This window comes from Nerophis ophidion, linkage group LG20 (genome assembly GCF_033978795.1).
Source record: "Nerophis ophidion isolate RoL-2023_Sa linkage group LG20, RoL_Noph_v1.0, whole genome shotgun sequence".
Classification (NCBI taxonomy): domain Eukaryota; kingdom Metazoa; phylum Chordata; class Actinopteri; order Syngnathiformes; family Syngnathidae; genus Nerophis; species Nerophis ophidion.
The window spans coordinates 16,587,789-16,604,950 of record NC_084630.1 but is presented as its reverse complement, the minus strand read 5'-3'; the positions used below and the strand labels follow the sequence as shown (position 1 = coordinate 16,604,950).

The 17,162-nt window shown below is 42.4% G+C and overlaps 1 protein-coding gene across 1 annotated transcript in view; it reads right to left on the bottom strand.

The window, feature by feature from the left end:
- mri1 (methylthioribose-1-phosphate isomerase 1) overlaps positions 1-13,692 on the bottom strand; it is a 43,547-nt gene extending 29,855 nt beyond the window's left edge. The window contains exon 1 of the mRNA XM_061880620.1: positions 13,278-13,692. Coding sequence (XP_061736604.1) covers positions 13,278-13,409 — 132 coding nt within the window. The 5' untranslated portion in view covers positions 13,410-13,692. The remainder of the gene's footprint in view (positions 1-13,277) is intronic.
- Positions 13,693-17,162: the final 3,470 nt, after the last annotated feature.

The following is a 17,162-nucleotide window of genomic DNA, read 5'->3' as shown; positions in this document are numbered from 1 at the left end:
CCTGTTGGCCTGGCTAATATCCTGCTTGTCTGCAGAACTTCCTGTTAGTCTCCTGACCAGCTTCCTGCTAGCCTGGATAGCTTCCTGCTATCCTGGCTAATCCTGCTAGCCTGGCTAAAATCCTAGCTAACCTCGATAACTTCCTGGTAGCGTCCAGACTAACTTCCTATTAGCCTGTATAACTTCCTGCTAGCCTTTATAGCTTCCTGCTAGCCTGGCTAATATCCTGCTAGCCTGAATAACTTCCTTGGTTGTTTGCAGAAGAGGAAGCTGGTTGGTGTCAAACAGCCGAGTGGGTTTTGAACGGTCGTGAGTAAACAATTCCATCGTCTTTTGCAATTGCAAAAACCAATCCTGATCCCAGTCAGGATTGTGGATGAGTAAAAAATCATCGGGGAGGGGGTAGGGGGAGTATGAATGAGGAGAGTAAGGGGGAGAATGGTGACTGGACAGAGAAAAACCCTCAAAGGAAAATAATATTGTTAGGGAGAGTGCGAAGGAAGATTGACGGAGAGGAGGAATTCAAAGTGCTTATAAAATTCAAGGAAAGGCAGGAAATCAGGAAAGTAGGGCCGAGTGCAATTACGAGGTTGCTATGCAAACATTGGTGACGTAACGACAACAACGGGGATCTAATGATAGTGTGGAAGAGTGAAGGGCAAAGAGAAAAGGCTTTAAAAACCCAAATACATTTTGCAAGAAAGAAATTAGAGTGGGGAAAAAGGTAGAAACAGTGAGAGTAACAAAAGGAGCAATATATGATATTCCAATAAGGGCGAACTTGCACAAAACGATGGAGATAACTATAGGAGGCAAAGAAGTGAACCTGAGGAGATTAAGAACATGGAGAAGGGGTAAAAAAGTGGACAGGTACGCAAAAGGAGAAGAAACATGTGGAAGGTGTGGGGGAGGCCATGACAATGGCAAGTGTGGAGCTGGTGTGCAGGAGAAATGTGTACCTGCTCCCTGTGCCACCCACACTGGTTTAATTGTAACTTAGATATTGGGTTTCACTATGTAAAGCGCTTTGAGTCACTTGAGGAAAAAGCGCTATATAAATATAATTCACTTCACTTCACTTCATATAAATTGTGATGAGGCACACAGTGTTGGCCAAACAGATTGTGAAGTGAGGATAAAGGCTTTTGAAATACAAAAAATAAAAACTGGGAGGAAAATGTATTCAGAGGCAGCAAAAAAAGTACATGAAAATCAGGCGGAGAAAAGAGTAGATGCTTGCTGCAAGATACAAGAAGGCTCTCTCATTATTAAAAAAAAAAAAAACTATGTGTATTCAATTCCAGAAGTAACTAATTGTACATGCCAAGCCAAACACAAATAAAATCGAATAGAATAGAAAGTACTTTATTGATCCCTTATAAAAAACAGCGGTAGTAGTGAAAAGTGCAGCTTGATAGTAGTTTAGCAAGTATAACCAAGTACAAAACCCGAAATGGACTGATGCAAAGTGTAAGAGTTTTCTCTTGTCTGACTAATCCACATTTCAAACTCTTTATAGAAACTGGAGATGTTGTGTCCTCATGAACAAAAAGGAAAAGAACCATCCGGACTGTTATAGGCGCTAAGTTAAAAAGCCAGCATCTGTGATGGCATGGGAATGTATTAGTGCCGAAAGCAGGGGTCACCAACCTTTTTGAAACCAGGAGCTACTTCTTGGGTACTGATTAATGCGAAGGGCTACCAGTTTGATACACACTTATATCAATTGCCAGAAATAGCCAATTTGCTCACTTTACCTTTAACTCTATGTTATTATTAATAATTACCGGTAATGATATTTTTCTTTGTGGAAACACTGATCAAATTAATGATTTCGCACAATAAATATATATAGAAACACATAAATATCAGTATGCAACACTTTATTTTTATATTTTCTCTAAGTGCACATTTTTCAAATTGAACATTTTCAAATGATCACTTTTAAGACAGTCTTGTGAAATCACTAGCTAGCCACTAACATTTTCTAACAAATCATGAATTACTTTGCACCATGTTTGTACAAATAACTCATGTAAAATACAAAAGTCAACTCTCAATTTTCTAAATAAATCATGTCACACTTTGAAGTGGACACCATATCTGTTATCTGTTTCTTTGTCAGTTGTTTAGAAGCCTGGCATTGCATGCTGTTACCTAGTGTGTTGTACTCTAGTGTGTAACTTGACACTGCAACTCTGAGTGAGTCTTGCAGATGTGCATCAGTGAGGCGTGTTCTGTGTTTGTTCTTGATGAAGTTCATGTCAGAAAAGGCTGATTCACAAAGATAAGTTGAACCAAACAGGCTTGCAACCTTCATAGCAGCTGCGCATACACCACTGTACTTTTCTGTGTCAACAAGGCATCAAAAGTTTGGTGCAGCCTGGTGGGCTTTAAATTTTAAATTGTCAGGAAGGAATTTAAAAGGTAAAAAGGCATATGTGTTTAAAAATCCTAAAATCATTTTTAAGGTTGTATTTTTTCTCTAAAATTGTCTTTCTGAATTTTATAAGAAGCAAAGTAAAAAAAAAATAATGAATGTATTTAAACAAGTGAAGACCAAGTCTTTCAAGTATTTTCTTGGATTTTCAGATTCTATTTGAGTTTTGGCTCTCTTAGAATTAAAAATGTCGAGCAAAGCGAGACCAGCTTGCTAGTAATTAAATACATTTTTTAAAAAAAGAGGCAACTCACTGGTAAGTGCTGCTATTTGAGCTACTTTTAGAACAGGCCAGCGGGCGACTCATCTGGTCCTTACGGGCTACCTGGTGCAGACGGGCACCGCGTTGGTGACCCCTGGCCTAAAGCATGGGTAACTTACACCTCTGTGAAGGCACCATTATTGCTGAAAGGTACATACAGGTTTTGGAGCAATATATGTTGCCATCCAAGCAACATGATCATGGACGCCCCTGCTTAATTCAGCAAAAAATGTCAAGCCACATGTTTCAAGAGTGTAGCTTCATAGTAAAAAAGTGCGATTCTAGACTGACCTTTCTGTAGTCCAGACCTGTCTCCCACTGAAAATGTGTGTCGCAATATGAACCCTAAAACACCACAAGAGAGACCCCGGACTGTTGAACAACTTAAGCTGTACATCAAGCAAGAATGGGAAAGAATTCCACCCGTAAAGCTACAAAAATTGGTCTCCTCAGTTCCCAAACATTTACTGAGTGTTAATAAGAAAGGCCATGTAACACAGTGGTAAAAATGCCCCTGTGCCAACTTTTTTTGTAATGTGTTAAATTCTAAGTTGATGATTATTTGCAAAACAAAATTAAGTTACTCAGTTCGAACATTAAATATGTTGTCTTTGCAGTCTGTTCAATTGAATACAATTTGAAAATAATTTGCAAATCATTTTATTCTATTTTATTTACGTGCCAACTTCAACTAGTTTTGGGTTTTGTATTGTTGGAGATGTTCAACAAAATATGGGAACAAGTAAAAATTCAAAAAATGTCAATGATGGCGACTATTGTACCAATTACGAAAAAAGGAAAGGACCATAAAATTGCAACTAATTATAGACCAACAGCTCTAACCTCTCATCTTGGGAAAATAATGTAAAACATGAATGTGAGTGTGAATGTTGTCTGTCTATCTGTGTTGGGCCTGTGATTAGGTGGCGACTTGTCCAGGGTGTACTCTGCCTTCCGCCCAAATGCAGCTGGGCGGAAGGCCCAGCTGCATTCCCCAAAAAGGGAATAAGCGGTAGAAAATGGATGGATGGATGGATGGATGATTGTTAAGCGAATTGACTTCTATATTGAATCAACAAATTTAATATCAACATATTAAAGTGGTTTTAGAAGACGAATGTTGACAATGGATCCTATTGTCAAGTTAAATAATGACACAAGGAATGTGCAAGCCAATAAAGAAACCGTAGTAGCAGTCTTTTTTGATGTGGAAAAAGCTTATATGTTATGGAGAGATGGTGTACTAATTAAACATATGAAAGCTTACTGACGTAGAAGCTAACTTATCTCTTGCCTTAGTTAGCTTCTAGTGCTAATACCATAGCACGCCGATGTTAGTACGCTAGAAAAAGAGTTCCTCAGTGTTTGCTCTTACAATAACAATGTTGCTACAGTTTGGCTATTATACAGGCTACCGAATGTAAATTAAATATAATTGGTTTTTGAATGCATATTTTAGGTCATTTAGAGATAGAATGGATTGCTCCCATTAGCTGCATTGATAGGTACCTCATAATGATTGTGAAATACCTAATAAAGTGCAGTTCCCATTTAAGAATTCATAATGTGGAAACATATGTCAAATTTGTTTGGGTCCCAGCTCATGTAGGAATTGATGGGAAACGACCTGGAATACAAATATGCAAAGCAAGCAATAACAACTGGAAGTATAACCGTTCATTGTCAAGTTAGTAAATCAGATGTCAAGTCATTAATTAGGAAATAAATGATAAGAGTGTGGCAAGACCGGTGGAGTTAAGGAGATAAGAGAAGAGCATATTTTACAACCAATCCTCAAGTTGGCTCGACACGTCGGGTAGTAGATGCTTAAGTTAGGACATAATGGGTTAAATAACACACTGTTATCAATAGGCAAACACAAAAACCGGGAAATGCGACTAATGTCATCATCCGGAAACAGTAGAACTTGTCATTTTGCATTGCACTAAATATGAAAGAGAAACATAGAATAAAGAAAAAATTGAAGACATGGGAGAAACCTTTAGACTCAAGTATATTCTAAGTTAAACATCTGATCACACAGTTACAAAATATCTATTTGAGTTCCTGAAGAAAATCAATACCAGTGACATAATATAGTATTTTTAATGTTGGTTATTATAAGTATAATTGATATATATAGAGTGTGTACAGATATGCAGGTGTATATATTAATAGGAATTTCAAACTTTCGTCTGTGAGTCATTAAGTCACCATTCACATCCGAGCGAGGGCGGTAATGCACTAAGCAGTCTGCAACCGCCGTAAAACAGAAGAAGAAGACTATCTTCCTTCTGGACTGGATAACTTCCAGCTGGCCTATATTTCCTGCTGGCCTGGCTAACATCCCACTAGCCTTAATAACTTCTTGGTAGCCTCTGAGTCCTGACTATTGTCCGTCCAGCTTGGATATTTTCCTGGTAGCCTCTTGACTAATTTTTCTGGTTGTCTGACTAACATCCTGCTAGCTTGGCTAATTTCTTAGTAACCTCTTAGTTAACTTCCTGGTAGTCTGGCTCATGGTGCATTCCATTTGTACTGGGAAGTTGTAATTTCCTCACTTCCTAGTCTGAAATTTCAACTAGTACCTCCCTCCAGGTAGGATTTCCTACACGGAGAGTCAGAGCCCTCACCACTTCAAGTCGGCTTTTAAAGGTTGCTGCCCTGAGTGAACACAATAATACCAGCTTCTGCGATAGTCGTTATTAGCACTTCTTTTTTTTGTCGCACTAAATCAGTGGTATACAATATTTTGTTGGTTACGTTACTGTAGTATAAAAAAAAACATTTTTTTCATGTGTTTTATAGGTTATGCAAAGCAACACTGTCTGTTCGATTGTGTTTGAAAGTTGAAAGATGCACATGGAGTGCATATTTTTTGTTGTTTGTATTCAGAATGGCTTTACTTTTCTTAATTTCCAACATCTGCATTTGTTTTTGATACTGCAGCGTTTATTTGATTGCAGCCTTTTCATTTTGTATATGTGTTTATATGTCTTTGTGTTTTTGGCTTAGGGTCAGCCACTCTACTTGTTTTTCGATACTTTTATAAATAAACGGGACCACACAAAAACGGCCTTATAAGCTTTATTTTAACAACATATCTTACAGTACATGAAACATATGTTTCTTATTGCAATCGGAGAACATTTTTTTCCTTAAATAAAATAGTGAACATACTAGGCAACTTGTCTTTTAGTAATAAGTAAGCAAACAAAGGCTCCTAAATTGTCTGCTGACGTATGCAGTAACATATTCTGTCATTTATCATTCTATTATTTTGTCAAAATTATAAAGGACGAGCTGTAAAAATTGATTATCCATCCGTCCATTTCCTACCGCGTGTCCTATTATTCCACATTGTGCGCTTCATTCACTAACTGTGTTACAAAAAGATAATTTAGAACAATACATAGTGTTGGATACAGAGAACATACGAACCCTTTATTTATTAAATCACAATTACTGAAATTCAATGATTTGGTGCATTTGCAGACAGCTAAAATTATGTATAAAGCAAACTATAGCCTGCTAGCCAAGAATGTACAACAATCTTTCTCAACAAGAGGAAAAATGTAACCTTAAAGGAAAATCTAATTTAAAACGTGTATGCTCGTACAACATTTAAAACCTTTAGCATATCTGTATGTGGAATTTAATTATGGAATGGATTAACAAAAGAAATAAAACAAAGCACCAATATGATTCAGTTTAACAGACCGTTCAAAACTACAAGTATTCACTTGTGTACTTTACACAGAACAAGAATTATGATGAACATCTTGAACCCTTTTTTTCCTTTCTTTTTCTATTGAGAAAAATATTATTTATGTATTTGTTTTTGTATTTGTTTGCCTACTATGGTATATCATGTATTTATTATTTATTTGTTTACTGTTCTGTTACAGAGAACAAGGAAATTGGATACAATTGCTATGGTGTGAAAAGGGGTAGGATAAAATAAGCTCTACTTCTTCATGCTCCTTTTCGGACATGCTGTAATGAAACAATTGGAATTGTGTGATGCATTATATTGTATCGTATGCATGTTCCAAATAAACTGAAACTGAACTAGTTAATTTATTGTTAATATCTGGTTATTTTCCATTTCAACATATTCTATCTACACTTCTGTAATACTCACTTATTCTTCTGTTGTTTGGATACTTTACATTGGTTTTGGATGATACTACAAATTTAAGTATCGATCAGATACCAAGTAGTTACAGGATCATACATTGGTCATGTATAAAGATTTAATGTGTCCAGGGACATATTTACTGAGTTTATAAACATAATATGAATTTTTTTTAAAAGGAAAAAAGATTTTGTGACGATAAAAAATATAGACTTAATCATTGTAGTATCGACTAGATACGCTCTCGTACTTCGTATCATCACAGTGGATTTCAGGTGTAGATCCAGCCATGGCATTTGTTTACATTCAGGAGCGCCAGCTTTTGTTAGCGGTGATGCAGGTGAGCTATTGTATCCTCCTTCGGTGTGTAGTGGAGCATGTTTAGCTAATTCTCATCCAGCAGGGATGATACTTGTAAGAAACTTACTTTATTGGTCGCCATGGAGGTGGGGATTAGTGACTTAGAAGTAGCTAAAACACTGCCAACTGTAGATGGATGTTAGCTGCGAGCTAGCTAGCTATATCTTATAGCACCTCTTCTAAAAGGCATTTCACTGTTATAACTTCACCTTTATCTTTTGTTTTTAGGTCAAAATGTGTCCATTCTCCCTTTTCTATCTACAAACGGTGTCTGCTTGTAAATACTCTGCACTGCCAAACATGCTCCTCTGCTCGTAAACCCAGCAACGTCATGCCCATTGGGAACCGGTACTTTTCAAACAGAGAATAGTACCGTTTTTGATTCAGTAGTATCGCGATACTATACGAGTACCGGAATACCATACAACACTAGTAGAACATGAATTCATCCATCCATCCATCTTCTTCCGCTTATCCGAGGTCGGGTCGCGGGGGTAGCAGCCTAAGCAGGGAAGCCCAGACTTCCCTCTCCCCAGCCACTTCATCTAGCTCTTCCCGGGGGATCCCGAGGTGTTCCCAGGCCAGCCGGGGGACAGAGTCTTCCCAATGTGTCCTGGGTCTTCCCCGTGGCCTCCTACCGGTTGGACGTGCCCTAAACACTTCCCTCGGCAGGCGTTCGGGTGGCATCCTGACCAGATGCCCGAACCACCTCATCTGGCTCCTCTCGATGTGGAGGAGCAGCAGCTTTACTTTAGGTTCCTCCCGGATGACAGAGCTTCTCACCTATCTCTAAGGGAGAGTCCCGCCACACGGCGGAGGAAACTCATTTCGGTCGCTTGTACCTGTGATCTTATCCTTTCAGTCATGACCCAAAGCTCATGACCAAAGGTGAGGATGGGAACGTAGATCGACCGGTAAATTGAGAGCTTTGCCTTCCGGCTCAGCTCCTTCTTCACCACAACGGATCGGTACAACGTCCCCATTACTGAAGACGCCGCACCGATCCGCCTGTCGATCTCACGATCCACTCTTCCCCCACTCGTGAACAAGACTCCTAGGTACTTGAACGCCTCCACTTGGGGCAGGGTCTCCTCCCCAACCCGGAGATGGCACTCCACCCTTTTCCGGGAGAGAACCATGGACTCGGATTTGGAGGTGCTGATTCTCATTCCGGCCGCTTCACACTCGGCTGCGAACCGATCCAGTGAGAGCTGAAGATCCCGGCCAGATGAAGCCATCAGGACCACATCGTCTGCAAAAAGCAGAGACCTAATCCCGCGGCCACCGAACCGGAACCCCTCAACGCCTTGACTGCACCTAGAAATTCTGTCCATAAAAGTTATGAACAGAATCGGTGACAAAGGGCAGCCTTGGCGGAGTCCAACCCTCACTGGAAACGTGTCCGACTTACTGCCAGCAATGCGGACCAAGCTCTGACACTGATCGTACAGGGATCGGACTGCCACAATAACACAGTCCGATACCCCATACTCTGTGAGCACTCCCCACAGGTCTTCCCGAGGGACACTGTCGAATGCCTTCTCCAAGTCCACAAAGCACATGTAAACTGGTTGGGCAAACTCCCATGCACCCTCAAGAACCCTGCCGAGAGTATAGAGCTGGTCCACAGTTCCACGACCAGGAAGAAAACCACACTGTTCCTCCTGAATCCGAGGTTCGACTATCCGGCGTAGCTTCCTCTCCAGTGCACCTGAATAAACCTTACCGGGAAGGCTGAGGAGTGTGATCCCACGATAGTTGGAACACACCCTCCGGTCCACCTTCTCAAAGAGAGGGACCACTACCCCGGTCTGCCAATCCAGAGGTATCGCCCCCGATGTCCATGCGATGCTGCAGAGTCTCATCAACCAAGACAGCCCCACAGCATCCAGAGCCTTAAGGAACTCCGGGCGGGTCTCATTCACCCCTAGGGCCTTGCCACCGAGGAGCTTTTTAACTACCTCAGCAACCTCAGCCCCAGAGATAGGAGAGTCCACCACAGATTCCCCAGGCACTGCTTCCTCATAGGAAGACGTGTTGGTGGGATTGAGGAGGTCTTCGAAGTATTCCTTCCACCTACCCACAACATCCACAGTTGAGGTCAGCAGAGCACCATTCGCACCATACACGGTGTTGACAGTGCACTGCTTCCCCTTCCTGAGGCGGCGGATGGTGGTCCAGAATCGCTTCGAAGCCATCCGGAAGTTATTTTCAATGGCTTCCCCAAACTCTTCCCATGTCCGAGTTTTTGCCTCTGCGACCGCTGAAGCTGTACACCGCTTGGCCTGTCGGTACCCGTCCACTGCCTCTGGAGTCCTAAGAGCCAAAAGAACCCGATAGGACTCCTTCTTCAGCTTGACGGCATCCCTCACCGCTGGTGTCCACCAGTGGGTTCTAGGATTACCGCCACGACAAGCACCAACTACCTTGCGGCCACAGCTCCGATCAGCCGCCTCGACAATAGAGGTGCGGAATATGGTCCACTCGGACTCAATGTCCAGCACCTCCCTCGTGACATGTTCAAAGTTCCTCCGGAGGTGGGAATTGAAACTTTCTCTGACAGGAGACTCTGCCAGACATTCCCAGCAAACCCTCACAATGCGTTTGGGCCTGCCAGGTATGTCCGGGATCCTCCCCCACCATCGCAGCCAACTCACCACCAGGTGGTGATCAGTAGAAAGCTCCGCCCCTCTCTTTACCCGAGTGTCCAAAACATGAGGCCGCAAATCCGATGACACAACTACAAGGTCGATCATGGAACTGCGGCCTAGGGTGTCCTGGTGCCAAGTGCACATATGGACACCCTTATGTTTGAACATGGTGTTTGTTATGGACAAACTGTGACGAGCACAGAAGTCCAATAACAAAACACCACTCGGGTTCAGATCCGGGCGGCCATTCTTCCTGATCACGCCTCTCCAGGTTTCACTGTCGTTACCAACATGAGCGTTGAAGTCCCCCAGCAGAACAAGAGAATCACCCGAGGGAGCACTCTCCAGTACTCCCTCGAGTGTACCCAAAAAGGGTGGGTACTCTGAACTGTTGTTTGGTGCATAAGCACAAACAACAGTCAGGACCCGTCCCCCCACCCGAAGGCGGAGGGAGGCTACCCTTTCGTCCACTGGGTTGAACTCCAACGTGCAGGCTTTGAGCCGAGAGGCAACGAGAATTGCCACCCCAGCCCGTCGCCTCTCACTGCCGGCCACGCCAGAGTGAAAGAGAGTCCAGCCCCTTTCAAGAGAAGTGGTTCCAGAGCCCTTGCTGTGCGTCGAAGTGAGTCCGACTACATCCAGCCGGAATTTCTCTACTTCGCGCACTAGCTCAGGCTCCTTTTCCCTCAGTGATGTGACGTTCCACGTCCCAAGAGCGAGCTTATGTAGCCGAGGATCGGACCGCCAAGAGCCCTGCCTTCGGCTGCCGCCCAGCTCACATTGCACCCGACCTCTATGGCCCCTGCTATTGGTGGTGAGCCCATTGGAGGGGGGACCCACGTTGCCTCCTTGGGCTGTGCCCGGCCGGGCCTCATGGGTACAGGCCCGGCCACCAGGCGCTCCCCATCGTGCCCCACCTCCGGGCCTGGCTCCAGAGGGGGGCCTCGGTGACCCGCGTCCGGGCGAGGGAAATCTGGGTCCTTTGTTTTTACTTCTCATATTGGTTTTCAAGCTGCTCTTTGTCTGGTCCCTCACCTAGGACCAGTTTGCCTTGGGAGACCCTACCAGGGGGCTTAAAGCCCCCGGACAACATAGCTCCTAGGATCATTGGGACACGCAAACTCCTCTACCACGGTAAGGTGGCAGCTCATCCATTTTCTACCACTTGTTCTTCTCGGGGCCACAGGATGGCTGGAGCCTATCCCATCTGCATTCTGACAGAAGGCGGAGTACACCCTGGACAAGTCGCCACCACATGGCAGGGCCAACCCAGATGGACAACATTCACACACAAGGGCCAATTTAGTGTTGCCAATCAACCTATCCCCAGGTGCATATCTTTGGAGGTGGGAGGAAGTCCGAGTACCCGGAAAGAACCCACGCAGTCACAGGGAGAACATGCAAACTTCACACGGAACCCAGGACCTTCTTAAAGCCCTACTGAAACCCACTACTACCCACCACACAGTCTGATAGTTTATATATCAATGATGAAATATTAACATTGCAACACATGCCTTTTTAGTTTACTAAATTACAATTTTAAATTTCCCTTGAGTTTCGTGTTCGAAACGTCGTGTAATGATGACGTGTACGCAAGACGTCACAGGTTTTTAGGAAGTATGAGCGCTGCGCACACACACAGCTAAAAGTCGTCCGCTTTAACGGCATAATTATACAGTTTTTTGGACATCTGTGTTTCTGAATCTTTTGCAATTTGTTCAATTAATATTGGAGAATTCACAGTGGAAAGATGGAGTTGGGAAGCTTTAGCCTTTAGCCACACAAACACACGGTGATTCCTTGTTTAAAATTCCTGGAGGTGAAACTTTCCTATGGATCAGAAGGCGGTCAAGAGAACATGGATCCCGACCACATGTCAACCAGCAAGTTTCGGTGAGAAAATTGTGGTTAAAAAGTCAGTTCTTACCAGAGAAAAGCTGAGCTTGTGCCTTCCATAGCTGCCATCGACTCCCCTGAGACACTGCGCGTCAAGACACCCGTTGGGTCAAGACACTATCAGGTAATATTAAACTCACTAAAACGCTAGCAACACAATGGAAAGATAAGGGATTTCCAGAATTAACCTAGTAAATGTGTCTAAAAGCATCAGAATCCGTCCTAATGCAATCGCGTTGTTTTTTTTTAACTTTTTTTTTTTTTTTTAGTAGTCCGTCGCTATCAATATCCTCAAACACGAATCTTTCATCCTCGCTCAATTTAATGGGGAAATTGTCGTTTTCTCGTTCCGAATAGCACTTTTTGATGGAGGCTACCATTAAAAACAATGTGAATATGTGAGGAGCTGTCACGCCAAATTTCTTCTCCCTACAAAAACCTCCCCCCCCCCATTTACTTCCGGGGTCATGATTAATACAGACTTTTTGTTAATGCTATATTATAAAAATATAATGCTATATTATAAAAATATAACGCTGTATTATAAAAATACAGATGTTTTGTTAATGCTACATTATAAAAAAATTTGAAAAACAATTTACAAACACAAGCTATTGGATGACATAAGAGGAAACGTGACCCCGGAAGTAAATGAGTCATCCCATAGCTTGTGTTTGTAAATTGTGTTTTAATTTTTTTTATAATATAGCGTTAACAAAACGTCCGTATTTTTATCATATAGCGTTATATTTTTATAATATAGCGTTATATTTTTATAATATAGCATTATATTTTTATAATATAGCGTTAACAAAACGTCTGTATTAATCATGACCCCGGAAGTAAATGGGGGGAAAAGTATTTATGTAGGGGGGAAAAAATTTGGCGTGACAGCGCCATCAAACATGTGACGTCATCGTCTGCGACTTCCGGTAGAGGGAGGGCATTTCTCTTAGCACCGAAAGTTGCGAACTTTATCGTGGATGTTCTCTACTAAATCCTTTAAGCAAAAATATGGCAATATCGCGAAATGATCAAGTATGACACATAGAATGGACCTGCTATCCCCGTTTAAATAAGAAAATCTCATTTCAGCAGGCCTTTAATGTGCCTTATGCAACCGTGCTGTCTGGAACATGAATCTTTTGCCATTTGGTGGGTTAGTCACAGTCATTTGTCGACACACTTTTCTATGTACATACTAAGCAAGTAACTGTAGGACAAAAAGAGCCACAATTTTGGAAAAAATCGTTCATATTCAGTGCTTAAAACAATTTAAGTGAATAGGTCACCGAGTGCAGAACAGAAGCAAAAAGGAGAACAAAAAGCCTGGCAAGAACATGAATAATTAATGAATACATTGTCCCCCTAGAACGAAGGAGGGATGCGTTTGATAGCAACATTACGTCAATTCGACAATATTGTATTTAATGTCGGCTGGTGCAGGTGCGTGAAAACAAAGATGAAGGCCACACGTGACAGTGGCGGGAACACAAAGGAGTCCGCAGAGACGCACATGCACGTTACCTTCATTGACTTGATGGCCTCGTAGGCGTCCTGGACGGACCGGATGTCATCAAACACCGTCTGATGAGGCAGCAGCAGCTGGTTCAGGATCTGAAGAGACCCACTCCGATAGCGGATCGATTCCAGCGTCATGACCGACACGACGAGGCGGGATGTCGGGGAGGAGAACGCGGAACGACCGGTAGCTACTTGTCTTACTCTGTCTACTTCTCTCTCACACACACATAGAAACACACCTTCACAAAAAAACACACTTGTGGGCAGCAGTTAATCTTATGAAGTAGCTAAAAGAACAAAAACGCCGCCAGAAGAAAATGTTTTAAAAGGAATTAAAAAAAAAGGTTAAATATTATCACACTCTGACAGGCAGACAGACACGGAACCACGTGTCCACCAAGCCGGAAGTCTTCGCCTCTTTAGCCCCGCCCATCCAACGCTGTACTGCAATAGTACCATCCCCCCTCTCTTTTGTCATTTTTAATCACTTATTCACATAACTGCAGATCAATCTCCCTTCTATTATACCAGTACTTTTAATAGGCCATTATACTCGTAATTTTATACATTATACTCTATTTTACTATTGCATTATACTGTATTTTGTATTAAATTATACTGTATCTAATATTTCCCTGCGATGAGGTGGCGACTTGTCCAGGGTGTACCTCGCCTTCCGCCCAATTGTAGCTGAGATAGGCGCCAGCGCCCTCCGCCACCCCAAAAGGTTAGAATAAGCGGTAGAAATGGATGGACGGATGTATCTAATATTACAATATACTTGTATTGTTCTGTTACATCATACTATTTTCGTATAACATACTGTATTTTATACTACATTATACTGTATTTTTAATTAAATACATTGTAATGTATTGTTATATTACATTGTACTATATTTTTCATATGACATTGTATTGTATTATCAGAATGCATTATTCTGTATTTCTGTATTAGAATACACTGCTTCATATTAAATAATACTATATTCATATTAAGGCTGCCGAATTCTTTTTTTTAATTCAGATGTGATTACTCTCTTGCATATTTAAATTTGCTTAAAAAAAGAACGCAATATTTTATTGTCAGAATGTCATCCAGGAATGTTTTAAAGTTAAGTTAAAGTACCAAAGATTGTCACACACACTATGTGTGGTGAAATGTGTCCTCTGCATTTGACCCATCCCCTTGTTCACATCCTGGGAGGTGAGGGGAGCAGTGGGCAGCAGCGGTGCCACGCCCGGGAATCATTTCTAGTTATTCCCGACAGTTTTACTTGAATACACATCATTTATTTGCACAAAACTTGGTAACAGTATAATCTAAAGTTCTTGCAGGATATATTTAGGAGTGACAAATGCATTGATCTGATTATTGACCGTGTAACAGTTAAAGGGGAACATTATCACAATTTTAGAAGGGTTAAAACCAATAAAAAATCAGTTCCCAGTGGCTTATTTTATTTTTCGAAGTTTTTTTTTTAAATTTTACCCATCATAGAATATCGCGAATAAAGGCTTTAAAGTGCCTGATTTTCGCTATCTGGAAATCCACCCGTCCATTTCCCTGTGATGTCACTGCGTGACGCCAATACAAACACACATGGCAGATAGAACAGAAAGATATGGCGACATTAGCTCGGATTTAGACTCGGATTTCAGCGGTTTAAGCAATTCAACAGATTACGCATGTATTGAAACGGATGGTTGGAGTGTGGAGGCATATAGCGAAAACGAAATTGAAGAAGAAACTGAAGCTATTGAGCCATATCACGACGGACAAAGGCAACGAGGACGAATTCGGCCATTGTTTTCTAACCAACGATTGCATCTTTTGACCACTGGAGCAACTTAAATCCTTTGATTGGTAAGTGTTTGTTTGGCATTAAATGTGGGTGCAGGGAAAGGCTGGATGCAAATATAGCTACAAATGTACATACAGCTAGCCTAAATAGCATGTTAGCATCGATGCCGTGACCAAATATGTCTGATTAGCACATAAGTCAATAACATCAACAAAACTTACCTTTGTGATTTCGTTGACTTAATCGTTGGAAATGCATCTGCTTTGAGTGTCGCAGGATATCCACACATCTCTGTCGTAGCATAGCTATCGTCGGTAAAATGTGCAGAACAAACGAGGGACTTTCGCACTGGTGCAACTAGAATCCGTTGATTGGTATGTGTTTGTTTGGCATTAAATGTGGGTGGAGGGAAAGGCTGGATGTAAATATAGCTACAAATGAGGCATAACGATGCAATATGTACATACAGCTAGCCTAAATAGCATGTTAGTGTAGTAAGCACAATACCAATGGCGCGCAATTTGCAAAATGCGTAACCGAATTTTGCAAATTTTATGTCAAATCAAATCAAATCAAATGTTTATTGGATTCATCACTATACAGTGTACATCCACGACTAAACTACTGACTAAACTACTACCAAGTGTGGATTCAGGCCGGGTGGCCTATTTCAAGTACATTATTATATTTTATAAATAGTAAACCAAGTTGTGGTAGTAGTTTAGTCAGTAGTTCTGTCGTGGATGTACACTGTATAGTGATGAATCTAATAAATATTTGATTAGATTTGATTCGACATTAAATTTGCAAAATGTGCAACCACATTGGTATTGTGCTTACAACATTAGCATCGATTAGCATGCTGTGCTAATCGATGCACACTCCACGTAAGTCAAATTGGATCCGTCCCTGATCGTGTTGTTACACCCTCCGACAACACACCGACGAGGCATGATGTCTCCAAGGGACGGAAAACAGTCGAAAAAGCGGAAAATAACAGAGCTGATTTGACTTGGTGTGTGTAATGTGCTTGAGAAAATGGCGGATTGCTTCCCGTTGTAACGTCACGGGTGAAAGGTCATCGCTCCGACAGCGAACAATTGAAAGGCGTTTAAATCGCCAAATTCACCCTTTTACCCGGTATGGTTTATTCAGGTGTACTGGAGAGGAGAGGAGGCTACGCCGGATAGTCGAACCTCGGATCCAGGAGGAACAGTGTGGTTTTCGTCCTGTTCGTGGAACTGTGGACCAGCTCTATACTCTCGGCAGGGTTCTTGAGGTTGCATGGGAGTTTGCCCAACCAGTCTACATGTGCTTTGTGGACTTGGAGAAGGCACTCGACCGTGTCCCTCGAGAAGTCCTGTGGAGAGTGCTCAGAGAGAATGGGGTACCGGACTGTCTTATTGTGGCGGTCCGCTCCCTGTATGATCAGTGTCAGAGCTTGGTCCGCATTGCTGGCAGTAAGTCGGACACGTTTCCAGTGAGGGTTGGACTCCGCCAAGGCTGTCCTTAGTCCCCGATTCTGTTCATAACTTTTATGGACAGAATTTCTAGGCGCAGCCAAGGCGTTGAGGGGTTCCGGTTTGGTGGCCGCGGGATTGGGTCTCTGCTTTTTGCAGATGATGTGGTCCTGATGGCTTCATCTGGCCGGGATCTTCAGCTCTCGCTGGATCGGTTCGCAGCCGAGTGTGAAGCGACCGGAATGAGAATCAGCACCTCCAAGTCCGAGTCCATGGTTCTCGCCCGGAAAAGGGTGGAGTGCCATCTCCGGGTTGGGGAGGAGACCCTGCCCCAAGTGGAGGAGTTCAAGTACCTAGGAGTCTTGTTCATGAGTGGGGGAAGAGTGGATTGTGCTTTCTAAACATCAGATCTTTGTCTCCCAAAACGTTATTAGTCAATGAGGTCATTAGAGACAACAACCTTAACGTCATCGGTCTTAGCGAAACCTGGCTTAAACCAGACGACTTTTTTGCGATAAATGAGGCATCCCCTCCTAACTATACGAATGTGCATATTGCCCGTCACCTCAAAAGGGGAGGGGGTGTCGCACTAATATACAACAAAAACTTTAACTTTAGTCCTAA